Below are 27,180 nucleotides of genomic sequence, written 5' to 3'. Positions count from 1 at the left end.
TAGTTCTGTTGATCAGCTATAATATTCTATCATTTTGTGTTTTCGAATCTAAACCCTTCTATACGCCATTCACAAGTCCAGTTTTATTAAAAAAAAGAAAATACATATCTATATAAAACATGTGCCGAGCTTAATTATAAAATATTAGCAAGATTGAACTTTATCTTTTCCTGTTCCCGGGTAGCGTTCTTTCAGCGAATGCTGAGATATGACGTAACACGCAGCTCCAGACGTTCTTCGATTTAAAAAAAAAAAATGGAGGCGAGCAATCGGCACTGGACTGCTGTGGAAAGTTTGTTTTTGATTCAAACTAAATTTCAAGACTGGACGAAGGAAAAACTGGAAATACGGAGTTATTCCAACAAGTGAAAAAAAACGCGAGGAAGTCAGTATCACGTGATGTTGGTGTTTACGCTTTACTGGGCATGCCCCATTGACTATTCTGGTTGATTATAGCGCCGCATGTAGACACGCCATTGGAATATTCCTTTCCATGTATACCATTGCTTTCGGAAAGGTCATTCGGAAAGATTCCATTCGGAAAGAGAAAAACTTCTCATGTCAACGTGGCTGGCGGTCCAAGCAGAAGCTGTAGTCTACACTTGATCAAAAGTACTTAAGATTTGTCAGATCGGGACACAATTTCTACATAAGACTTCAAAGCGTGATATTACTACCCACTTGGCAGTGTTTTTTCCCCTTGTTCATATGTGCTAAAACTGATCCAGAAATGGCCAAAATCAAGTATTTTATCCATTTTAATGTTTCTTTTCAGCTTTGACACTTCAACGCAAATATCAGTTCTTACTTACTTTCATTGTGATCATTCATAGGACCACAAAGACGTTAGCCAGGCGGACAAAAATGAGGCCAGAAGAAAAGGAATGCTCAGCAAGTCTCAGCCAGTGCTGGACACCAGTGATTCCTTTGACATCCCTTCTCCTCCTTCTATCCATTCAAACCTGTTACAATCCTACTTTGCCGTCTCAAACCAGACTCCTGTCTCTCACACGGCAAAAGTACAACCTCAGGAGCCTCTAACAAACAGCTCTGACCGTCTTCTGCAAGATGACCCAGTTCCTTCAGAGGATAAAAACAACATTCCTACGGATGACAAATATAAATCAGTTGATACTGCTTCTACATTTGCAGAAACAACCCCTGAGCAGAACCAGCATCCGTGGACGACCTTAGATGGCGAAGCAATAGATAGCAACTCATTTGCTCCAGTCTTTGAGCAGTCAAATGCAAACACAGACGTACCGATCACAGAACCCATCAGGACTCCGCTATCTTATCACGAAGTAAATGCCACAGACACACTTTATGGCTCAACTGCAAATAGTCAAGCCTCATTGGCTTCTAATGACCCTGCTCCTTGGACAGAATCTAGAACGGTTCAACAAGAGGTCTTATTTCCTCACACCGAACACTCCGTTCTTGGCGTTACAGAAAATGTCACAATCGACGAAAAAACTGACCTCCCTGTCAATCGAGATGAAGTTTACGGTGCTTTGTACGAATCACTGTTCCCACAGAGTTTCACCTCGGAAATTAAGTCTTCTCTACTCACCGATAACGTCGAAATCACCCCCGATCCAAGAAATGTTATCAAGTCGGAGCAAATTCTGATTGAAACCCCTTCATATTTTCAGAACGAAAGAGATGTTGTTTACTCCCGTCCATCGACATCCAGTGACGTCACCAATAGCATGGATCATGCGTTCTCCGGTTTCAATGAGTCGTTCTCTCGGATTTCCTCTTACAATACTCCGACAACCTCCGATGTTCAAATAAACACACATTACCTTCGCAGTTATCAGAACTCCGAAGTATTGAACAACAGTTCCTATCCAGTCTACCAACATGCAAGCATCAAGTCAAAAAACTTCAGTCCTTTTGAAAACTCACTCATTTCACTCCCGGTCGCTTCAAACTCGGCCCCTCTTGTTGATGACGAAGTAGCATCCCAAGGGACAGACACTCAGATTACCGACTCCATAGGGAAGGCCGTTGTAGTCAAAGAAGTATTCTTCAACGAGAAGAGCACCGACTTTAGTCTTTCCTTGTCTAAGCAAAACGACATGATCACGGCGACGGGTCTGAAGATGGACGCAACAAATGACGCGATCATGTCTCCTCATCCTGGACTCACGGAAGGTTATGTTGTTCCATGCAGTCCGGTGTATCTGAGTGTAGGATCAGATGTTGGGAGCGCTGTGGACATTTATTACAGCGCCGAGGAGGACAATATGGACAGTTTGGATGAACAGAAGTACATCATGGACAAAATAGAAGACATCTCTCTGCGTCCTTCAGAGGTCACCGAATTTGAGAAGTTAATACGACAAACGGAGACAGGCAAGACAGTTCACAATGTAGATCTCGATCCACATCAATTCCTAAGAACCCAGAAGAATGAATACCAAGTGTCAGAAACTGGTAGAACTGAGTTTTTTAACGCTGAAGATGAAAGTATCGAGGTGATACAGGTTGAAGCCAAAGTACTGCCACAGATTAAAGAAGAGTTACTCGCCACACCGGTTCTGCAGGTGAAAACACAGAAGGTATGTGAGTTTGCTGCACCCTCCAGCAGCCCGCAGGGGGGGGAGGGTACTCATGGAAAGTGGGTTGAGGTCATTAAAACAGTAGACCACCTTATCGGAGAGGAGCAACCCCCGAGTGAGGAGATGAAATATCCCCTCGAAAGAAAATTAGTACTTAAGACCAACACAAAAGAGGAAGAAATGAAAATGCATGAATTTATAGCAAAAGAGGAGAAACTTTTAACAATTAAAAACCAGAGCATAGAATCTGCACACATCAACAGTATAAATACAAAAAGTGCAGCCACTGAGAATTCTGTTGTTGCAAACCCGGTCGCAAACACACCGATCCACAGCGCAGAGCTGCAATCAGAAGCCGTTGCAACTGAACACAATAGGGCTCCACCGGAGTACGAGTGGGTGGATACAATTACTGGAAGTGCGCAGGGAAACGGCGCAGGGCAAGAACAGGTGGCAGTGGAGCTGTCAGAAGCTAACGCGCACCTGCCGGATAGGGAAGATCCACAGACGCTCTTGGAAAGACAACGCCGGCATCCACCAGAAACCCCGTCTGATCTCCAACAGCGGTAAGTACCAAGAAAACAAACACTGATTTGCAAGTCCGGTCACATCTTAAGAACGTAAATAAATCATCTCGGTATGCCGTCATTGGCACTCGACCTTACACTTCAAGTAAAAGTGTAGACATATAGTACTTTTCTCTTTGTGTAGTACTGTAGCTGAAGGGGTGTACTCTGAAAACTACTGTAAAGAGATATACTGTACTAATAGAGCCGTGTGTGGCCTACTTTCTCACATTACTGTCATTTGATAAGGCTCGGAAAAATATATTTCCTGTCATAAAAAACAGCATTTAATCTGTGGAATTTGAACACACTGCAGTTTATGGTCCCAATGCGTTCACCATAATAACTAATGAGGGGCTTCAAGGAGAATCCGAAACTAAGAAGCAATGCGTCATGACATCAAGCATCGTAATTACAGTGTGTTGTATGATGCACAAGTTTGGTGTGGATGTTATGTTATTACATATTTCAGCAAGGATATTGTTGATTGTTTGTCACTTTTTTTTTTTTTTTATAAAGAAGAACCATGTGAGGCATATTTAAGCAGAGATGAGGTTATGGCCGAGATATTTTGGATTTTCATAATTCAGCCGTATGCCAAAAGTAGGATGTACAAAATGAAAGTCATAACATGACTGTTATGTAAAAGACCACACCGTTACCAATTACATTTTCATACTTTATTTTCAAAAGGGGATGGGGTCTCTACACATAATAAAGTTTAAAAAATATGTAGTAGGCCTGCACGTGCACTCTGCACATGTTTTAAAGTGATGAAAATCAAAAGATCAAAAGTTTCTCCAGGCAAGACATAATTTACTATCCTAATTGAACAACAATGCTGTTGCACATTACTTACAGACACATAGTCTTCAGGCTATACACAGTATATATACTATGTGTGTGTGTATATATATATATATATATATATATATATATATATATATATATATATATATATATATATATGTATGTATACACGCACACACGTGTATTGATATAAGTCACATTAAACTAGGAAAAAAGCAACATACAATGTAAAATAACAAAATATACCACACCACCACAAAAAAAGACCATAACATTTCATCCTTCTAGTACCATATATTCTACAGTATGAATAGCTTTTTTCATAGATTAATGCGACATATATTGACATATATCAATATACAGTAATGTCTCGTTATATCGATTAAAACAAATTACTGCTTATTACGATACTATTTTCATTTCCCGGCAAATTTCTAGTCTTTTATGATATAATTAGCTCCGTTAGTACAATACACGGTTATTATGATAATCCGGTTACTAGGATGCCCTTTTCATCTCCCGCCAGCCAATTTGGTCTGCTTATATCGATACAAAAGCAGCTTAAATCAATCTTTGCTTACTTTTCACACTTCCACCACCAGAGTGCAGCACACACAGCGGAAAACACCCGTCCCTCGCGCCTACCCCTCCGGGTGGCAACACCTTCCCTAGCGATAGTTCCGGGGTGAATTATGTCCCGGTAACCGGTAATCACTACAGCGTAAGTTTATTTTTATTTACTGTAGTACAAAATTTATTGTAGTACAAAAGCATGCTAGATTCGCAATCCATGAACTCAAGGAGAAAATTACATGTCATATCAAAGATCCGCCCACTTTTAATGCAGTTCGGCGCAGGATCGGATATATGGATAGTCCGGTTATATCGGTATTTTTTCCGACTCCCGAGAATATCGATATAACGAGACTTTACTGTATATCTAATATAAGTAAATATATTGTTATGTGTATTCTACAGTATAAATTGCTTTTTTCATAGGTTAATGTGACATATATTGACATATATCTAGTATATGTCAATATATTGTTATGTATGCATTTTAGGACCACATGATTTGCCTTGTAGTACCATATTTTGCTATTTTACACACTTTGTATGTTGCTTTTTTCCTAGTTTAATATCAATACACGTGTATGTGTGCGTGTATATACATATACTGTATATAGCCTGAAGACTATGTGTCTGTAAGTAATGTGCAACAGCATTGTTGTTCAATTAGGATAGTAAATTATGTCTTGATCTTTTGATTTTCATCACTATAATACTTTAAAACACAAGTGCAGAGTGCATGTGCAGGCCTACTATATATTTTTTAAACTTTATTATAGGTAGATACCGCTCCCCCCCTTTTGAAACTAAAGTATACAAATGTAATTGTAATCTCCTGACAGGTAATTCTCCATGAAATAATATTTTCAAATAAAAATATATACTGTAGTAATCCCTCCTTTATCGCGGTTCATGGGTTCCAGACCTTACCATGATATTTTATTTTTCACAAAGTAAGATTCGTTATTTATGATTGGAAGATTTTTGTAGTTAAATTATAGGAAACCTGTTTTGAGCCATCTAAATATGAGTTTTAACACTATTAGAGCTCTCTAGACATGAAATAACACCCCTATATGACCTTTGTATGACCTTTACACTCCTATGAACCAATATAGTAGTTATAACAATAGAAAATTAGCCATTTAAGACATACTGTAAATATGATTCCTGCTTTTGTTCCGGTGTTGGGAGAACTGAGTGAGGGGAGAACAGGAAGTGACGTCGGGGGTTCAACGTTTAGTATTAGCTTGGCGTGGCTTACAGACACAACACTATCCTGTGTTAGGGATTATTGTCCCTGTTGTGAGATAACTCAAACCTGAACTAAAAGCGTGTCGTTCTGGCGGTCAAGTCTGGTGCTTGTGTGTCTGCCATTACAGTAACATTACTGACACCTAGTAACCACTGCAGAAAAAATTCAGGTGAGGGATTACAGTAGTTCATTTATACTGTTAGTCACACTATCAGGGATTGGGGGGCATCACAATGCAGAATTACATTTCTTGTCCGTGGCTTGAAATGTGCATCGGGTGGGAGATTGGTATGGAGGTGGCATACCAATATGATCCGCATAGGAATGCATATATTTGTTAGAAATTAAAATGTATATTTGTCAACAGCTGATGAAAGACCATGGGTCTCTCGCTGTGTACAGTTATAGGCCTTTTTTCTGTCAATTGTGGCACATGGTGATTTTTTTAGTGGTGCAGTATTATGGGGTACATATACATACATCGCAAAATCCCTATGTTTTTATCACATTCCCAATAATGATGTAGCTGCTATTAATATTTTCAAACATAGAATAATCCAATAAAGTAATTGATCCACAATTGCACTTGTATTATGATGCCACATGATGTCAGCAAAGACTCACAGCCAGATAGATAAACTAAATACTTTGTCTGAAGCTTAAAATACTAGTTGAAATAATTAAAACAGTTATGTTGCCATACATGGAAAATGCAAAAAAAGAAGGCAGCATCATAACCGCAAACATGCTCATACTCATCGAAAAGAGAGTATCTTGCCACACCCAACACCCACATGTTTCGGAGTTGGGTTTAAAATGAAGAATTACTCTCACAAACCACAACATTAGGCACACCTACACAATCCCGTTCAATGGAAAATCTGTATCAGAAAGTATATGAACGTGATTTTTATTATGCAAGTGTACTTAATCAAGTGGCTAGGTAGTGTTGTTGCATAATTTGTTTTTTTTTTAAGGCTTTAAATGTTGTACTTATGAAGTTGTTTCCTGTCTTGAGTCATCCGGATACTCTGAACTTCATCAACTGTACTTGATCCATTGTGTGACAGTCGACAGTCGCGAACGGAATGACAACTTCGCCGAGAATTCTCTTCTGTGTGTCGAGCCACACCTTATTCTGACAAAAGCCACCTTGAAGAAATCCTTAAAACTGGTTTAGGTGTCTCTGGTCTTGTTGAAAAGTTTTCATCTGCAAAAAAAAAAAAAAAAAAAATGAGTATGATGTTTCTTTGACCAAATAGTGACCAATCGATTACTACATTATAGATTCAGAATGTCAGGTCATTTGCATTGGAGGTATTGGAAATGTAGTCCTTGTTGCAAATAGCTTGAAGCTCTAAATCTGTGCATTGACACGTTAGTTACCACAAACATGTTTAGCTACTTCCACAACCTGTTATTGAAAACAAAACATTCCAGACGGTAAACAATGTTCAGCTTTATTACTTCGTCAAAGTTTTGAGCTTTCAAAAATGCACGACAGGTGAAGTACTTAGTCATGTTTTTAGGCCTTCAACAGAAATACTACCTTATCAGTATTTACAGTCAAACCCAGGTTTATGTATGCCCCGTTTTCCGTACAGTATTGCAGGTCACAGGCTAGTCTCAGTGTTGCTGACTGTGCAGTTTTTATTTTTGTAAATAAGTCACAATTGCAATTTGATAATGAAGGCGAGAAACACTTTGAATTCCATTTTTCAACTATAAATTCCATCCATTCATCATTTATAAATGTTTTACATTATTTTCTACGTATAAAACGATATCTATTCTTATCAATTGTATTTTATTGGATGTCTAGAATGGATTTACAATATTTTCTATGGGAAAAATGGTCCCGCTTTTTGGACCTTTTAAATTTTTTATCAAACCATTTGGAACAAATCGATAACAAAATACCGCTATATCGAGAATTTTTGATAATTCATACTTGATGTTGATGTTGTACCAGGCGATTTTGACTGACACACGGATATATTGTGTTTTGTGGCTATATAAATATAGAAAAAAAAGTTTGTTTCTACCAGTATCTGTTCTTTAGTAATCAGAAGTAGAACATATGTAAGTTTCAGGAAAATATAATTTCCCGACTAGAAAAAAATGCTTTTAGTGAAAAGATTAATTTCAAGCATAATTTTGATTTTGACTCAAATAGTTTTTGCTTTTTTGACAGCGCAAATATTTAACCAAAATCAAAAGTGTGTTGTTTTACATCAAAATAACAATTAAACAACAATTTTTACATTTGGAACTGATCACTGTGTGATTTGCCAAGCTCTTCTGCCACCTAGTGGACATTTTTATGGCTTAACATTGCTCTGAAGTGAAATCCATTAGTGGCGAGTTGCATCATCAGTACGGTTTATAAAAATGTATTTTTATGGCTTAAAATTGCTCTGAAGTGAAATCCGTAAGTGGGGAGTTGCATCATCAGTACGGTTTATAAAAATGTATTTTTATGGCTTAAAATTGCTCTGAAGTGAAATCCATTGGTGGGAGTTGCATAATCATCACGGTTTATAAAAATGTATTTTTATGGCTTAAAATTGCTCTGAAGTGAAATCCATTAGTGGGGAGTTGAATCATCAATATGGTTTTTAAAAATGTATTTTTATGGCTTAAAATTGCTCTGAAGTAAAATCCATTAGTGGGGAGTTGCATAATCATTACGGTTTATAAAAATTTATTTTTATGGCTTAAAATTGCTCTGAAGCGAAATCCATTAGTGGGGAGTTGCATCATCAATATGTTTTTTTAAAATGTATTTTTATGGCTTAAAATTGCTCTGAAGTAAAATCCATAAGTGGGGAGTTGCATCATCAGTACGGTTTATAAAAATGTATTTTTATGGCTTAAAATTGCTCTGAAGTGAAATCCATTAGTGGGGAGTTGCATCATCATCACAGTTTATAAAAGTGTATTTTTATGGCTTAAAATTGCTCTGAAGTAAAATCCATAATTGGGGAGTTGCATCATCAGTACGGTTTATAAAAACATATTTTTATGGCTTAAAATTGCTCTGAAGTGAAATCCATCAGTGGGGAGTTACATCATCATTATCGTTTTAAAAAATTATTTTATGACTTCAAATTGCTCTGAAGTTAAATCCATAAGTGGTGAGTTGCATCATCATTACGGTTTATGAAAACGTATTTTTGTGCCTTAAAATTGCTCTGAAATGAAATCCATTAGTGGGGAGTTGCATCATCAGTATGGTTTATAAAAACATATTTTTATGGCTTAAAATTGCTCTGAAGTAAAATCCATTAGTGGGGAGTTTCATAATCATTACGGTTTATAAAAATTTACTTTTATGGCTTAAAATTGCTCTGAAGTGAAATCCATTAGTGGGGAGTTGAATCATCATTACGGTTTAAAAAATGTATTTTATGGCTTAAAACTGCTCTGAAGTGAAATCCATTAGTGGGGAGTTGCATCATCATTACGGTTTTTAAAAATGTATTTTTATGGCTTAAAATTGCTCTGAAAATAAATCCATAAGTGGGGAGTTGCATCATCATTAAGGTTTATAAAAAAATATTTTTACGGCTTAAAATTGCTCTGAAGTTAAATCCATAAGTGGGGAGTTGCATCATCATTACGGTTTATGAAAACTTATTTTTGTGGCTTAAAATTGCTCTGAAATGAAATCCATTAGTGGGGAGTTGCATCATCATTACGGTTTATAAAAACATATAACTACGTTGTTGGTACTGCATGAGTTAATATTCATATGTTGAAGTCACAGCGCATTTAGGTGCGATTTTAACTTTGGTTTAAGCAGCTTTGGCAGCCTTTTTTTATTGAACTGGGACATGAGTGTAATAGGCAAAAACATGCAGATCTTAGAGTAGCGCTTTCCATAATCAAAAGTTGGCAGTTGTTTTGCCTGTGTATACAGTACATGGTTGTATAAACAGTTCTGTTATATTTGTGCTAATACTGGGTTTAAACTCCAGTACCCACTTTGCATCACGTTCAGGCAGTCAGTCGCTTTGTTGGTATATGATGATCACCACACACTGCGATGATTAAATGAATTAAATGACTTTTTTTTATTGACTTTTCATTTTCAACGTGTTTCTCCAGGTCCTCCACAGTAGCCTCAGAAGCCTTTAATTCAGAAGAATCTGTGACAAACCGAGAATCCAATGTCAAAATGAATTCAGGCTACAGCAGCCTGAGCACCACCCTTTCCACGAAAACCTCGCCTGCAGACAATCATGATGACTCGAGATACAGATTCCGTAAAGTATCCCTGGTCCGTGAGACTGACGACGCCACGCCCAAACGGGATACTGTGGACTTCAGAGCAGAGTCAAACGGAACAACTCTTGGCACAGACTACAGTTGGAAAGATTCAATCGACAGCTCATCCAGATATGCGTTTAAAACAGAAGAGCCGTTCGACAGTCTGAGCTACAGACTACCTGATACCTCGTCCAACAGCTACTCCTCCTCTGTTCTCCCCGAGGCCACTTCATACAGCTACAGGAGCAGCAATTCTTCGAGCGAGCTTGCCACACAGCCAAAAGATGATTGGGGGAGGAGCTTTTTAAGGCGGGAGGAGTCTGCTGCACCTGCAGGTGAAAAAAAGGAACGGTGGGAGGGAGAGTTAAAGAGAATTAATCATGCTGGGACTCACGCTCGCTTTCTGTTTCTGGCTTCTCTGCAGACGACACAGACGCATCCTGTTTCACCGGAGTGTTTAAGGCAACGCTTGTGGAACTCGAAGACCCCTTGGCACCTGCGTGCACACCCCCGGAATCCCCCGACACAGACGCCTCCAACCAGTATGAGATGGAGAACCTGGTGGATACTCTAAAGAGCATGGGGCCGGCGTTGAGACCGAGGGGTATTGGTCTGCGGGGACCACCTCCGATACTGCATTCGGCTCTTCCGCCAATTGTGGAGGATGCTCCCAGCCCTGTCACCTCTGACGTCTCCAGTCCGATAAAGACGATGGCGTCTGGCACAGCTGCTGAGGCCCTCAATGGAATTTACACTCTGCCTGCTGATCTGGGCCTGAAGAGAAATTCCACCAGAGACACACGGTCACCGTTGGAGTTAATGAAGAAGGTATTGCACTTTTGTTTATTCTTTTGACTTGCAAGGGAGAATTTCACGATACAATTAGGGAACAGTCTTTTAGTAGTAAATTAGCTGTAGGCATAAGAGGTGTGGTGTATATTTACTGGCTACATGAAGTTTTTGGGGGCGGCACGGCGGTCTAGTGGTTAGCGCGCAGAGACCAGGGTTCAATTCCCCCCTCGGCCATCTCTGTGTGGAGTTTGCATGTTCTCTCCGTGCATACGTGGGTTTTCTCCAGGTACTCCGGTTTCCTCCCACATTCCAAAAACATGCTAGGTTAATTGGCGACTCCAAATTGTCCATAGGTATGAATGTGAGTGTGAATGGTTGTTTGTCTATATGTGCCCTGTGATTGGCTGGCCACCAGTCCAGGGTGTACCCCGCCTCTCGCCCAAAGACAGTTGGGATAGGCTCCAGCGACCCTCGTGAGGAAAAAGCGGTAGAAAATGAATGAATGAATGAAGTTTTTGGTTTACCACACTTTTTTGGTCAGAACCAGCAACACAAATGTCAGTGACAGATATTTTTCTCAAAATGTAAACAAGCTGCACAGCTGCAAGCTTGAGTGGTTAGCACGCAGGCCTCACAGCTCACAAAAATGTACGATAATACAATAATTACAATACAATAAAACTTCCAAACCTGACCGTGATAAGTGATAATCAGTAAGTCTGTTTAGAGAGCTCTAGAAACTAAATAACACCCCTATAGTTATCTTTACACTCATTTTATTCTAATATAGTAGACATAGTAACATAAAAAGAGGCGGCATGGCGGACGAGTGGTTAGCGCGCAGGCCTCACAGCTAGGAGACCCGAGTTCAATTCCACTTTTGGCCATCTCTATGTGGAGTTTGCATGTTTTGCCCGTGCATGTGTGGGTTTTCTCCGGGGACTCCGAAAAAACATGCTAGGTTAATTAGCGACTCCAAATTGTCCATAGGTATGAATGTGAGTGTGAATGGTTGTTTGTCTATATGTGCCCTGTAATTGGCTGGCGAGCAGTTCAGGGTGTACCCCGCCTCTCGCCCCTGAAGACAGCTGGGATAGACTCCAGCACCCCCCGTGACCCTCATGAGGAAAAAGCGGTAGAAAATTAATGAATGAATGTATGTATGTAAACGACTGCACGGTGATGGAGTGGTTAGCGTGCAGGTCTCGCAGCTAGGAGACCCGAATTCAATTCCACCCTCGGGCCTCTCTATGTGGAGTTTGCATGTTCTCCCCGTGCATGTGTGGGTTTTCTCCGGGGACTCCAAAAAAACATGCTAGGTTAATTAGCAACTCCAAATTGTCCATAGGTATGAATGTGAGTGTGAATGGTTGTTTGTCTATATGTGCCCTGTGATTGGCTGGTGAACCTCTTGCCCGAAGACAGCTGGGATAGGCTCCAGCACCACCGCAGCACCCTTGTGAGGATAAGCGGTAGAAAATTAATGAATGAATGTAAACAACAAAATATCTATATGGTTGCGGTGCAGCAGCTTAAGAAAAATAAAGAACACTTTTTTTATTCTTCAAAACTGGGAAAAGTGGGGTTACTGACAACACTGTTGTTGTTTTTGTTCTACTATCAGCAGGATCAGCCTGCAACGAGAACCATGCCCCTCCGAGCATCAGCCACCAACAGTATTGTCATGAGGCAATCCTCCGACATTTCCGAAGATTCCAATGGAAATGCAATGCAACAGTCTTCAAGCTCTCGCCTGGACAACAGTGTCATCTTCGGAAGTTACCGGTCTTCCTCTACGGATCACAAACACGAAAACGGCAAAGTCCATCAACCGGTGTTCCGCACCAGCTCCCTACCAGATATCGGTACTTCCAACCGTCTCAAGGAGCTCAGTGAAACCAGCACCACGACGGACTCACCGGGATCTCGATTTGAACGCGTATCGTTCCTCTTAAGTTCCCCAACCTCTTCAAGCTTCTCAGCCGGAGCTGACGACATCAGCAGCCGCGTGAATCTACCGTCGCTGCAAAGCATCACCTCTTCACCACCGTCAAGCACCACTTCCACACGCCTCTTAAGTCCCACTGGTTCCTTAGAGCCTCACCGGTTGTTCTCCACCACGGAGTCCTCCGCGTCTAAGTTTGGTCAAACGGTGGGTCAGGGGGTCGGTACCGGCGCACTGAGTACCCCTGTTCTGCAAAGGAGCTTCAGTCATGATTCCATCCCAGTGGGAACCCAAAAGAATTTGCTGAACCAAGGAAATCTGCCTAAAGGATCTCAAATCCAAAAACCTGAGCCAGAGAGGAGCGTAAAATACAGAGCCTTCCCTGATGCTTATGTGAGTATTGCATTATTACGCATTCCGCTACAGATTAATATTCGCTTGACAAGCACAGTTTATAGCAGGATTTATTGGTTCATCAAAACTGATAAAATATAACTAATACAGAACACAAACACACAATAGACCGACATTAGCTAATAATTCAAATTCTTCGACAAAATGCTTTTTCGTGCTATGAACCAGCAGTTAAAGCTGAATTCTTACCTGACGTCATACGCGTTTTTTTGTTTGCTTTTTTTTGCAAACAAAAATGTCGCCCTAAGCATGCCATTCCAAAGCTTGCCACCACTAAAGTTCAAATTCCAGTTACACCCATGCAACCGCTCATGGATAATACAATAACACCCAAACTCATCGACTCTTTTCTGATATGTTTTGCGGATCAAACCATTAACTATTTGCGTTAGGTTCATATTGATATGGAGCAGTTACTCGATCAACCAAAACAATCCACTGAGAATAACAATTGTTAGTTGCAACTCGAATGACTTTGCCAAGTATCATAAAAGGACTTTCAAGTACCGGTTCTTGCATGCAAACATTTTATTTTGCTTAACTGTTTTCGACATGCCCTCAAATGATTCATATTGGCGCACAGACAATCTGTCACTTATCTCGCTGAGTATCTGCATGAAAGAGTTTTATACTGCCAATGCAGGCGTGTTTTTCCCCATCTTCACACACTAGTAGAAAATGTAATTTGATATTCTCAGTGCAGTAATGATGAAAAATTCCTGCAGGAAAGGTTGGGGAAGTGGTAAAACCAGATCATCCGATCTACTTTTTAATATGCCATTTGCACAAAAAGGAGTGTCAGTAATGTGGCAAAGGGAATAGTTAACAGCTTCCATTGGTAGTTTTTACAGTAATGTTTGAACACATTGAACAAACAACAGCTGCAGAGCGAAGACGAAGAGAGTACAGACACTGCAATTTCATACCTAGTGTATTGTTTTATCGAGATAAAATATCTAGCTAGAAAAAAAAAATGATTGCATCATTTTACTTGATCCATCCAGGTGTGGACAAGGATGTGTTTTATGGCTTCATCCTGTTTTCATTCATGCAAGTAATTATATGCATGTTGTAAATGCTTAACATGCTGTATCATGACTCGTAGTATATAAAGCTTCACAAAATTTTTTTTTTTTAAGATTACGACCTGCAAATGTCTTCATGAATTTGAGCACAACTTTTTTTTTTCTCTCCACAACGTTGTTGTCTCACTCCCCACCCATTCCAGCTATCTGTCTACGTCTGACGGAAACAAGGCCACACCTCACCTTTTGTGTTTGTCTTTCTCTTGTTAATATTTGATGAAGAAGTCTTGACAGGGAGACATTTGAAGACAAAATGATTATCTATTCCGGCTGGTGATTTTTTTCATTCAGTTTGTTCATGAGATAAATGCAGGGCTTTCATTCATGCTGAAGTTGCACATTCCATGTGCACAGGGGAGCAGCCCGGATGCAATTATGTTTTTGAGTGTTTTTTTTTTTTTTTTTTTTTTTACATCAAGGCAGTGCGTCATACCCCTACAGTGCAGCTGTATCCCCTTGTATGTACAGTGGAACCTCAGTTTGCATACCCTCCCCAGTTAGCAAGTTTTTTCAGTTAAAGTTAAAAATTAAGCCAACTTTTGCCTCGGTTTGCATACATTTTCCAGTTAGCGTACATATATATGTCGAGTTATTTATATGCTGCATTAGTCCGACTGTGTCACTGCATGGTAATGGTAATGGTTTTATTTCATTTGAACATGCATCAGATTACAATTGAATGCATCACATAATCAGTTCACAGTTCCACATGTCCAAAAGGAGTAGGAAGAAGCAAAGCTTATTAAATCCTACCCCTCCAACAGGTACTTTTACAATCAATTGTTACATTTGTTCACTTCCTGCTTTCCTAATATAAATTAAGTTTTATTTTTTTTACTTTTTTACTTTTTAATTTTTATCCTAAATTAATTTTAATTTTAATTTTAATTTTAATTTTAATTTTAATTTTAATTTTAATTTTAATTTTAATTTTAATTTTAATTTTAATTTTAATTTTAATTTTAATTTTAATTTTAATTTTAATTTTAATTTTAATTTTTTAAATGGTCATTTATATGCATCTAGAATTTTTATGCATGTAAGATTATACAAACTTGTTTGGTGTTACCATTTTTGGCTTCTTGAATTGATTAATTGGATTTGCATTACCATAATTCCTGCACTATAGGGTGCACAGAAAGATGTTAAGATAAGATAAGATATGCCTTTATTCGTCCCTCAGTGGGGAAATTTGCACACATTTTTTTAAACTTTTGACTAAATAAATGCTTTTTCCCAAAGAATGCTTTGCAACATGGCAAGTTAAACAGTGCTAAACAGTGCTCAAGTCATCTTGACAAGCATCACAATTGAAAAGCCTCATCATGCCTTCATCACACACTTTGTCAGTCTCTCTCTCCTTCTTTTGTTGTCGCTCTTTGTTGTATGCAGGCAAATTAGCCATTTAACTTGAGCTATCTTCCTAATTCAGTCCAGCGGGTTTCAACTTCCGAAAGCCGCCGTGATAGTGGATGTGGGAGGAAGCGGTTTTGGGTCCCAAAGTCGGAAATAAACTGTAAATAAGCAACAGAAGCTGTAATATTTCTACATATGATCAAACTTACTTAAGATATGTATGTGACTGCATAAGACATAATATCGCTACTTCCCGCAGCTGCACTCTAAGCATCATGGGAAATGTAGTTTTTAGATATAAATTAGACTCTGTACAAACCGTAGGGTTCAAAACATGAAAAAAAACAGTGGCTTATACATCAGAAATTACAGTATTTGTTATGGGAAAAAAAATATTCAGTTTGAGTATGGCTTAACTTTTTTCATATATTATTGTTGATTTGTCGGTTGAGGCGGAGCCAGGTTGCATATTGCATGATGCAGAGAGTATGTTACGACTGGCTCGCTCTGTTATGCAATGTCCAAGAAGAAAACACTGTTAGTGAAACATAAAGACATACGTTTATTTTATAAATTATTATGTTCTTATAGTGAATGGTGGCTCTCAACTATATTTGCAAGGAGAATGCTTGAACTCTTGCAGTCTAAATAATAGCAAGGCTTTATGTAATACAACCATCAGGGGCCATGTTACCAACTGAGCTCTCACAGAGTGCAAGTGGAATGATACCTGATACCAAAAAGACACACGCGTTCACACACACACACACACACACACACACTAATGTATGTTAACGTTCGACCACGTCCAAACATTCCATACATATCACAGACCACATGTAAACAGTAAATTGTACAGTGACTTCATTCATTAGATGTTGTTTCAGCTTCCTGACGCTGGGACGCATCAGGTTAAGCAAGTACACATTAAAGAATGCTTGTCTATCAAAGAGACGCCTGTTCTCGCTGTGCTAAAAAAAAATGCTCTTGTTATTAACCACTGACGCCTCAGAACTTGTCTAACAAGGTGACACGACTTGTATTTGGGTACACCTTAAAAAAAAGCTAAGTAATACATGATCATTTTCAGGATTATAACACTTATTAAAGTGGACATTGTGTTGAAGTGTATACATACAGTATATAGTTTTTAATATATTTATATGTTTTCTTCGTAGCTCACCAAAGAAAAGGAACACGGCAAGCTTAACCCTCGACCCGGCAAGGTGAGATGGAATTTTTTATTTTTTTTTTCTCACTTTCATAAAAAAATTCAGAAGACGCATTCAAAGACTTAAGATAATATTAATTCATTCATTTTATACCGCTTTTCCTCACGAGGGTCGCGGTGGGTGCTGGAGCCTATCCCAGCCGTCTTCGGGCGAGAGGCGGGGTACACTCTGGACTGGTCGCCAGCCAATCACAGGGCACATATAGACAAATAACCATTCAAACAACCATTCACACTCACATTCATACCTATGGACAATGTGGACCTGGCATGTTTTTGAAATGTGGGAGGAAACCGGAGTACCCGGAGAAAACCCACGTTTGCACAGGGAGAACATGCAAACTCCACACAGAGATGGCCGAGTGTGGAATTGAACCCTGGTCTTCTAGCTGTGAGGTCTGCACGCTAACCACTCGATCGCCGTGCTGCCTCTTTTTATGTTATTATGTCTACTTTATTATATAATATGAGTGTAAAGGTAACTATAGGGGTGTTATTTAATTTCTAGAGCTCTCTAAACTGATTTTCACTTATCACGGTCAAGTTTGGAACTTTTATTGTCTTGTAATGATTGTACATTTTATGATCTGGTCATGCATTTGACGGTTTAAAAGCAGTAAAATGGCAATTCTAATACATGTGTACCATCTGTAGATGTACATTTTCGACCGGCCAGGGATGTGTGGCCAGAGGATCGAGCTGCGTAGCGATATTGTTGACGCTACATCGTGGGAGCTGCAGGAGACCATCTCCATCAGGGTGGTCAGAGGAGGGTGAGTGCTTCAAGAGATTAATATAAGCGTTGTTGTTAATGTAGCATGTACATTACATAAGCAAAGGAACCTGCTCTTAGACGTAAATATAAATGCATGAAACATAAACAGAGATCAAACTCCTTAATTCTTATGAGAACATTCTTTTGTCTGTTGTTGATAGAATAAAGATGACAATTGTGTGTAGTCTTTTTATTTACAGTTGGCATACCGATCTCTCTAAATCATGCAATAATTCAGATTTTTTTTTGAACATAGGATATTGTTCTGTGGAAATGTGAGTTTAAACACCATCTCTTCGTCGCTGTTATTGTAGCACTGAGCATGGGAGATCCTCATGCCTTCCATAGTTAACACACCCACATTAAATTCCAGTTCTGCAAGACTGTGATCTAGTTGAGACCTTTTTATGTGACCTTTCCGATTTAGGTGGGTGTTGTATGAGAAGCGTAACTTCAAAGGGGAGAAGATCGCCCTGGATGAAGGCGACATCGAACTCACTTGCCCGTTCCTTCCACCGGAGGAGCAGCAGGTGAACGGACAGAAGCAGAATGGAGAACAGAATGATGAAACAAGCGAGGAGAAAAAGGAAGCGAAGCCAGACAGGAAGTTTGTCATTGGATCTGTCCGAAGAGCTGTGAGGGTAAGGAAGTCATACCGTAACATGTATCACATATAAATATTCTCCAGGTAGTAGATGATGGATTGGTTATTAGTTGTCTGTCGGTGCTTCCATACTCATCCAACACATCATAATATCGCTCCTAGCCTGCAGAAGTATTCCAATATTTGACATATACATAAAATCCCTTGGCCGTATTCCAAGTACAGTATTGTTTGCACAGTTTTAGCACTTTGAGGTACATTCAGTGTCATCACTCTTGACAGATATTTAAAGACATCTTTCCAGATTATATGACTTTTTTTTTTTTTTACATTCAAACATGCAGTGAACAGGCATCTGGAATGTTAGCTGACATATAGTGACGCATGACTGCTTATGAAAATGATTAATCGTGCAATCATGGAATATACTCCAGGCAACATTCAACAGAGGAGCTTACCTTGGAATGTAGTGACACCTTGTGGTAAAGTTTCATACTGCAGCCTACTCCACTAAAGAAATTGGCCTTTAAATGTGTTAAGTGATTTATCTTCATAATAATAATTATAATACACCCTTCAAAAACATAATTATGGATGAATGAACCCCCTTGAAACTCCTTATTTCTAAAATCACAAATAATTCAACTCGCTGATATAGTTCATCTTCAAACAGCTAAAATAATGCATAAGGCTAAAAATAACCATTTACCTATAAATGTTATCCAATACTTCTCTACAAGAGAGGAGAAATATGATTTCAGGGAAGAACTACATTTGAAACACTTATATGCTAGGACTACGTTAAAAAGCCATAGCATTTCAGTATGTGGAATCAAACTATGGGATGGATTGAGTAAGGACCTCAAACAATGCAATTAAAATTAAAATTAAAATTAAAATACGATAAAAATTAAAAAAGTAAAAAAATAAAACTTAAATTATTTTAGGAAAGCAGGAAGTGAACAAATGTAACAGTTACTGATTGTAAAAGTACCAGATGGAGGGGTAGGATTTAATAAGCTTTGCTTCTTCCTACTCCTTTTGAACATGTGGAACTGTGAACTGATTATGTGATGCATTCAATTGTAATCTGATGCATGTTCAAATGAAATAATACAATTACCATTACCATTGAATACAGCATCCATCTAGGGTAGTGTTTTCTTCTGATTCATTAAGTTCCTTATTCTTCCAAACTCCCCCATGCAGGACTACAGCGTCCCTGAAATCAGTCTCTTCCCAGAGGAAAATGCAGAAGGCAAGAAGGTGGTCTTCAGGGATACATCTGATGATGCAAGAATCTTTGGTTTCCCCATCAAGGCTAACTCCATCATCATTAATGCCGGACTGTGAGTAATGATGGACTGCTTTGTATCCCCCCCCAAAAAAGAAGTAATGTGCTACAGTGTCATTTTATTTACGCAGATGGCTTGTATTTGCAAAGCCCTTCTTTGAGGGCGTACCACGTGTCTTGGAAGTCGGGGGGTATTCCAATCCAGAAGCATGGGGGGTGGAACAGCCATATGTGGGGTCACTGCATCCCCTCAAAGTAGTAAGTGACAATTACAAAATAATCATTTTTTTTATGTTTTTTAGTCATTGTTTGACTGTGTTGATCATTGTCGGGCCTAATTACTTTCATTGTCTTATGTAGGGTGAACCAAGGGTGGAAAATATCAGTGAACCAAAGGTGAGAAAGCACTCACACAGTAAATATTGCATCTTTTAAGATTTTCATGGTACTGGCATATGTAATGTGAAATAGTATACAATCCAACCTTTGTTTATCACCGTTACATAGGGTTCCTTATTTATAAGTAGCATATTTTCATAGTTAGATCATAGAAAACCTGTTTTGAACATTATTAGAGCCCTCTACGCGTGAAATAGCACCCCTATAGTTACTTTCACACTCATATTACCAATATGGTAGAAATAATAAAGGCTAAATAACGAATACTATACTGTAGATTCACACTTGGTAGCATTAGGAAATGTCCTTTTGAACATGCATCAGATTACAATTGAATGCATCACATAATCAGTTCACAGTTCCACATGTCCAAAAGGAGTAGGAAGAAGCAAAGCTTATTAAATCCTACCCCTCCATCTGGTACTTTTACAATCAGTAACTGTCACATTTGTTCACTTCCTGCTTTCCATAATACAGTTTAAGTTTTGGCATGAGAGCTTTGTAATATTATGACTTCATTTCCATAATATTTTGACATTATTCCCATTATATTATAAATTTTTAAAAATTGTGTCCGATTTGTTTCGATAATAGTATGATTTTTTTTCTTTAATATTTCAACTATATGCCACTAAAATGCCATTATTTTTACTCATAATATTACAAAATTATTATTGTGAAATTACAGCTTTTTTCTTTATATATTAACTGTGTTCTTACAAAATCAGACTTTTTTCTTGTTAAATTATATTTTTATAATGTATTGTGGGACAATAAAACTCTGAATGATGTCTCTTTCAATTTTTTTAGAAAAAAAAACCTTAAATTGCAGTTGGGATAATAAGTATAACATTTCAGAAGAAGTTAAATAATTATATATTTTTTATTTTATTATTATAATTATATTTTTTCTATTGTCAAATTTAAAGTCACAGTTTCAAAATCTGACAGGAAGCAAATGTTTCCAGTTTTCAAGGTACTTTATTAATCAAATATGCAATCATATCAATCTACTTTACAGTTACCTTTATTGGCAATTACACCAATTTATGTAGAATTGCCTAAAAACATGATCCTTCTTACAACGAAAAGCTTCTTCAGATTTTGAAATTCTCCGGAACTTCGACACTGAAATACCACAAAACAATCTGCGGTCTTCAACTGAATCTAACCTCCGCTCTTTTTACGCAGATCGAGATCTTCGAAAGGTCGTACTTCACCGGCAGATCTCGAGTCATCACCACGAACATGAGAGATTTTATGACACGACTGGACAAGCAGCAGAATGCCTTCATGTACACTGCAGGCTCCATCAAAGTACACGGAGGAATGTAAGTACTGCTTTTCACTTCTCATAAGGGAGTACTAAGTAATAACTGTAATACTTTTTATCTTGATGTAGCTGGGTTGGCTATGAAAAGGAGGGATTTCGGGGGCACCAGTACTTGCTGGAGGAAGGAGAGTACCATGACTGGAGGGTGTGGGGAGGCTCCAACGCTGAGCTGCGCTCCGTCAGGGCCATCCAAGCTGTAAGTTAGAAGTAATATGTATACAAATATCTTGCTCAATACTCATACTTTGTACTTGTGTAGGACCTCAGCGACCCCTTAATGGTGATGTTCGAGCAACCGGAAGAGGAGGAGGGTGGAGCCACGCAGGAGGAGAACACCTTCGAGGTGACGGAGGCCATACCAGATGTCGAGTTGTTTGGGTATAGAACCAACACTCGTTCCATTCAAGTATTCAGTGGGGCGTAAGTACGAAAAAAAAGTACTTGAATGACAAAACAATGTCAAAATGCAGTAATTGTGTTATTGTTCCTGGCCAGTTGGGTTGCCTACTCGCATGTGGACTTCTCCGGGAACCAGTACATCCTGGAGAAAGGCTACTACAGTAATTGTGCCGACTGGGGCTCCCAGGAGACTCGCATCTGCTCCGTGCAGCCCATTCATCTGGTGAGGCCACCGGAAACGGAAATCATCATGTTTACATATTTAACATATTTAATGTTAAATATGATGCTTTGTTGGTTTTTTTAGGCTCCAGCTGATGGTAACAGGACCAGAAAAGAGGTGGGTAGATATTTAGTTTAGACATACAAGTATAGTTTAATTGCATGATTGACTAACAGAATACAGGGCTGCACGGCCTGTTAAGTTTGGTGCTTGTGTGTCTTATCAAACATTACAGTAACATTGCTGACACCTACTGACCGGTGTAGAGTACTGCATATCATCACTTTGTATTTGTATGTATCTTTCGAATGCTTTATATTTGTATTGTAGATCATTTAGCCATTTTATGTTTAGCAATGGTGCACACGTAGTAGAATTGCCATTTTACTGCTTTCAAACCGTCAAATGCATGACCAGATCACAAAATGTACAATAATACAATAATTACAATACAATAAAAGTTCCAAACCTGACCGTGATAAGTGAAAATCAGCAAGTCTGTTTAGAGAGCTCTAGAAATTAAATAACACCCCTATAGTTATATTTACACTCATATTATTTAATATAGTAGACATGATAACATAAAAAGAGGCGGTCGAGTGTTTAGCGCGCAGACTTCATAGCTAGGAGACCAGGGTTTGATCCCACCCTCGGCCATCTCTGTGTGGAGTTTGCATGTTCTCCTCGTGCATGCATGGGTTTTCTCCGGGTACTGCGGTTTCCTCCCACATTCCAAAAACATGCTAGGTTAATTGGCGACTCCAAATTGTCCATAGGTATGAATGTGAGTGTGAATGGTTGTTTGTCTATATGTGCCCTGTGATTGGCTGGCCACCAGTACAGGGTGTACCCCGCCTCTCGCCCGAAGACAGCTGGGATAGGCTCTAGCACCCCCAGAATACAGTATTCATACTTACATACATACTAGCATAGAGAACATATATATGACTTTTCAATTTTTAACATTATAAGAGCCCCGTAGCCATGAAATAACACCCCTATAGTCATCTTTGCACTTCATTGTACATTTATTGTTTACACCAAATTGCAACTCTTATGGTGCAGGGAGTCGAGATGGCCGCTAACTAGCAAGCTAGCAAGCTAACCAGTTAGCCTTGAATTTATTCATTCATTCATTTGTGCTGGAGCCTATCCCAGCTGTCTTCGGGCGAGAGGCGGGGTACACCCTGGGCTGGTCGCCAGCCAATCACAGGGCACATATAGACAAACAACCATTCACACTCACATTCATACCTATGGACAATTTGGAGTCGCCAATGTTTTTGGAATGTGGGAGGAAACCGGAGTACCCGGAGAAAACCCACGCACGCACGGGGAGAACATGCAAACTCCACACAGAGATGGCCGAGGGTGGAATCGAACCCTGGTCTCCTAGCTGTGAGGTCTGCGCGCTAACCACTGGATCGCCGTGCCGCCGCCTTGAATTTATTTTTTTATAAAATTAAGAAACTAATAGTTTACCACTTCCACACGGGATGGGAGGAAAACATTTTTTTTTCACTCTGTCATGTCAGACATGCCATGCCTGAATTAATGCAGTGTTAAGGTAATGTAATGTAAGGTAATGTTCCATTACTGCCACCTAGTGACCATAATTCTACATATCACTTGTGTTTTGATGAATAATAGACCATAATCGACTACAAAATGCAATCTAGCAATCCTTCAAATCATACCAATCAGATTTTTTACATCATCAGTGTGTTGATGATGGCCTTTTGCGGATACGGAACGTTCATATTTAAACATTAATTGTGGAAGCAGAACACACACTCACTGTGTCTTTCCTTGTTCACTTGCCATCCCATCTGATACAATCCATCCCAATTTGCCTCTCTCAGATACTATTGTACTCTGAGCCGGACTACAAGGGCGACTGTCTTATCTACAACTATAAACAGCAAGCAGAAACAGAAAAATTCCAGACCAAGTCCTGCAGAGTTGTGGGAGGCAGGTGAGAGACTTTCAATGAAACGTCGTGATAATAAAATAATATTGTGTTAAAAACTAAATTCTTCTGTTTCAGCTGGGTTCTGTATGAGAATAAAGACTTCACCGGGATCATGTATGTCCTAGCAGAAGGAGGCTACTCCACATTAACTAGCATGGGCTGCACACCAAGCACCTTCATCCGCTCCGTCAAGGCTGTGCCGATGGTGGGATGAAGTACATAATAGAAAAACATATTTTGCTCTATCCTCTATTGCATGGTTATGAAATTCAATCTCGCTTCCTGTGCAGACCTTCTCAGTCCCCTCAATATCACTGTTTGGCCTTGAGGGTCTGGAAGGGAGGGAGGTCACCACAGACTCTGAACTCATCAGCATGGTCGGGGAAGGCTTCAATGATCACGTCTTGTCCGTCAGAGTTAACAGTGGATGGTGAGTTTCCTGTATATGAAAGTGTATTTGGTGCATATTTTTCATATGTGTTAGCCGTCATGCTTACACAAACACAATTTTTTGTTTTGTTTTTGTGCACGTAGCATTTTGTTTGTGTTCAGTGGTAACCATTTCTGTTCTGCAAATTGGGCTTTTTTCACAAGGGATTTCTGGGACTAAAAATAACCTGATGAAAAATCAATTTTCATGCAGACTGTCATGATTAAGGCTAATTGACTTCAAAATAAAACATTACTTAACACACATTGGGAGAAAAACAAACAATACCAGCAAAAATTGAAAAATCAGCAGTACTTTTACATTAATAAAGTCAAAATATTGAGAGAAAAATGTTATGAGGAAAATTGTCATTTTAAGTAATACAGAGTATTAAAGAAAAAATTTATCATCTTTAAAAGTTATAATATTAACAGAAACAAACAACAAATTAGATTTTTACATTTACAGTAAATGTAAAAAAGTCACAATAATTCACAATAATATCAGCTTGCATCTGTCATTTTTTTTAATACTATGTTTTTATACTTGTGGCTTGAAAATATATCCCAACTGTAGGGGGTTTACGGTGTTTATTTTTGTGTTTAACAAATTAAATGTTTACATTTACAGTAAATATTAGAAAAGTCACAATAATTCACAATAATATCAGCTTGCATCTGTCATTTTTTTTTAAATATGATGTTTTCATACTTGTGGCTTGAAAATAAATCCCAACTGTAGGGGGTTTACGGTGTTTATTTTTGTGTTTAACAAATTAAATTCTTACATTTACAGTAAATAATAGAAAAGTCACAATAATTCACAATAATATCAGCTTGCATATGTCATTGTTTTAAAATATGATGTTTTCATACTTGTGGCTTGAGAATAAATCCCAACTGTAGGGGGTTCACGGTGTTTATTTTTGTGTTTAACAAATTAAAATGTTTACATTTACAGTAAATATTAGAAAAGTCGCATTAATTCACCATAATATCAGCTTGCATCTGTCATTTTTTTTTAAATATGATGTTTTCATCAACTGTTTATTTTTATACCTGGTGTATTGTAACAACACTTAAACATGTATTTTTATATATTTTATATGATGGGAATTGTCCTTCCTGTTTTCAGGTGGGTGCTATGTGAATACAGTAACTATAGAGGGCGCCAATTCCTTTTGGAGCCAATTGAAATTACCAACTGGCCCAAGTTCAGCTCTCTGCAGACAGTTGGCTCCATGTATCCAGTCAGACAGGTCTGTCATATTCAGTTTTTGGTATCTGGGGCTTCAGGGGGAACTGTTACTACCACCCTGACGATGACCATTACTAATATTATACAAAAGCACAAGAAATATTTTGCATATTGGGGATGATTACTCTCATTGTTATTCTATCTTTACATAAATTGTATCTAAAAATTATATTTTTTTTATGTGATATTTTCCAGAAGCGGCACTTTTTCCGCATTAAAAACGCAGACAGCGGCCACTTCATGTCCATACAGGGAGGGGTGGAGGAGATGAAATCCGGGCGGGTGGTGGCCGCACCAGAAGTGGAGCCAATGAGTGACATCTGGTTCTATCAAGATGGCTTTATCAAGAACAAGGTAAATATTTGCACATCAATTCAATCAAAACCGATGCCGATCTTTTTGTAACTCCATCGTTTTGCCGTATGTGTGCTTAGATGTCGCCAGCAATGAGCCTCCAGGTCATGGGCACCGTTGAACCGGGAGCCAAGTTGGTTTTATGGAACGAGACCCGGCAGCCTGCTCAGACTTGGGTGGCCCAGATGAGAGGACTAATCACCAGCATCACTTTCCCTGGCATGGTCATGGATGTTAAAGGTATAATAAAAACCCAATCCCTGTATAATAAATATGCCAATGCTCTCGATGGTAATGGTTAATGGTAATGGTTTTATTTCATTTGAACATGCATCAGATTACAATTGAATGCATCACATAATCAGTTCACAGTTCCACATGTCCAAAAGGAGTAGGAAGAAGCAAAGCTTATAGAAAATCCTACCCCTCCATCTGGTACTTTTACAATCAGTAACTGTTACATTTGTTCACTTCCTGCTTTCCTAATATAATTTAAGTTTTTTTTTTTTTTTTTTACTTTTTTAATTTTAATTTTAATTTTAATTTTAATTTTAATTTTAATTTTAATTTTAATTTTAATTTTAATTTTAATTTTTAAAAGGGGATATGAGCATCCAATGACAATGGGTACCATAGTAAGTGTCAATTGGCTCATTGTTGTGCATTGTTTGAGGTCCTTACTCAATCCATTCCATAGTTTGATTCCACATACTGAAATGCTACAGCTTTTTATCGTAGTCCTAGCATATAAGTGTTTCAAATTTAGTTCTTCCCTGAGCGCTTTTAATATACGTGACAGGATGCCTTGATGCAGTATGTACATGTACATATATTTTGGGGGTGTTTTTACCACCCTTTTCATAATGTTTCATAACTTCTATTTATATTTAAAGTTTCTGTACTGACTTTCAGGTGGAAAAAGCTACGACAAGGACCATGTTGTGATTATGCCGGAGGGTGAAAGGCAAAGCCAAAATTGGGAGATTGTACTGCTGAATTGAACAGTCTCCAACACGAATATCAATATCATAACATTATCTGCTTTTATTATGAGGAACCAGGAGCCGTCACCGGCACCGACTTAAAGTCAATGTGAAAGTCCATAACTATTTTTATGTATAATATAAGCATCACGTTATGGCGTATGTATTATACATTGACATGCAGAGTTTATTTACAACCCAAACATTTGCCCAAATGACTTTGACGCTTGCGGTTTACAAATCATGCATTGTTTAAGTTTACAACAGTGGATGAATAAAGCCAAGGAATGTACG

At 38.6% G+C, this 27,180-nt stretch overlaps 2 protein-coding genes across 3 annotated transcripts in view; both read left to right on the top strand.

Moving 5' to 3' along the window:
- LOC144899591 (uncharacterized) overlaps positions 1-1,839 on the top strand; it is a 15,390-nt gene extending 13,551 nt beyond the window's left edge. Inside the window, exons 4-5 of the mRNA XM_078792557.1 lie at positions 834-1,695; positions 1,817-1,839. Coding sequence (XP_078648683.1) covers positions 834-1,695; positions 1,817-1,839 — 885 coding nt within the window. The remainder of the gene's footprint in view (positions 1-833; positions 1,696-1,816) is intronic.
- Positions 1,747-27,180, top strand: crybg2 (crystallin beta-gamma domain containing 2). 2 transcript variants are annotated; one of them, XM_078791936.1, is made up of 22 exons: positions 1,747-3,133; positions 9,879-10,375; positions 10,465-10,868; positions 12,460-13,170; positions 16,811-16,858; positions 17,518-17,636; positions 18,066-18,279; positions 19,452-19,591; positions 19,668-19,794; positions 19,897-19,932; positions 21,127-21,266; positions 21,338-21,464; positions 21,528-21,688; positions 21,764-21,890; positions 21,975-22,007; positions 23,753-23,865; positions 23,938-24,067; positions 24,153-24,292; positions 25,427-25,550; positions 25,745-25,903; positions 25,984-26,143; positions 26,816-27,180. In XM_078791936.1, the coding sequence occupies exons 1-22, from the start codon at positions 2,085-2,087 to the stop codon at positions 26,902-26,904; spliced, it is 4,848 nt and encodes a 1,615-aa protein (XP_078648062.1). In that variant the 5' UTR covers positions 1,747-2,084; the 3' UTR covers positions 26,905-27,180. The 2 variants fall into 2 exon arrangements, with proteins under 2 accessions (XP_078648062.1, XP_078648061.1); XM_078791935.1 differs by having other exon boundaries at positions 12,457-13,170.

The sequence above is a fragment of the Doryrhamphus excisus genome, linkage group LG7 (genome assembly GCF_037039965.1).
Source record: "Doryrhamphus excisus strain RoL-2023G ecotype Guam linkage group LG7, RoL_Dexc_Guam_v1.1, whole genome shotgun sequence".
NCBI classification, from domain to species: Eukaryota; Metazoa; Chordata; class Actinopteri; order Syngnathiformes; family Syngnathidae; genus Doryrhamphus; species Doryrhamphus excisus.
This window is presented reverse-complemented; position numbering and strand designations above follow the sequence as displayed.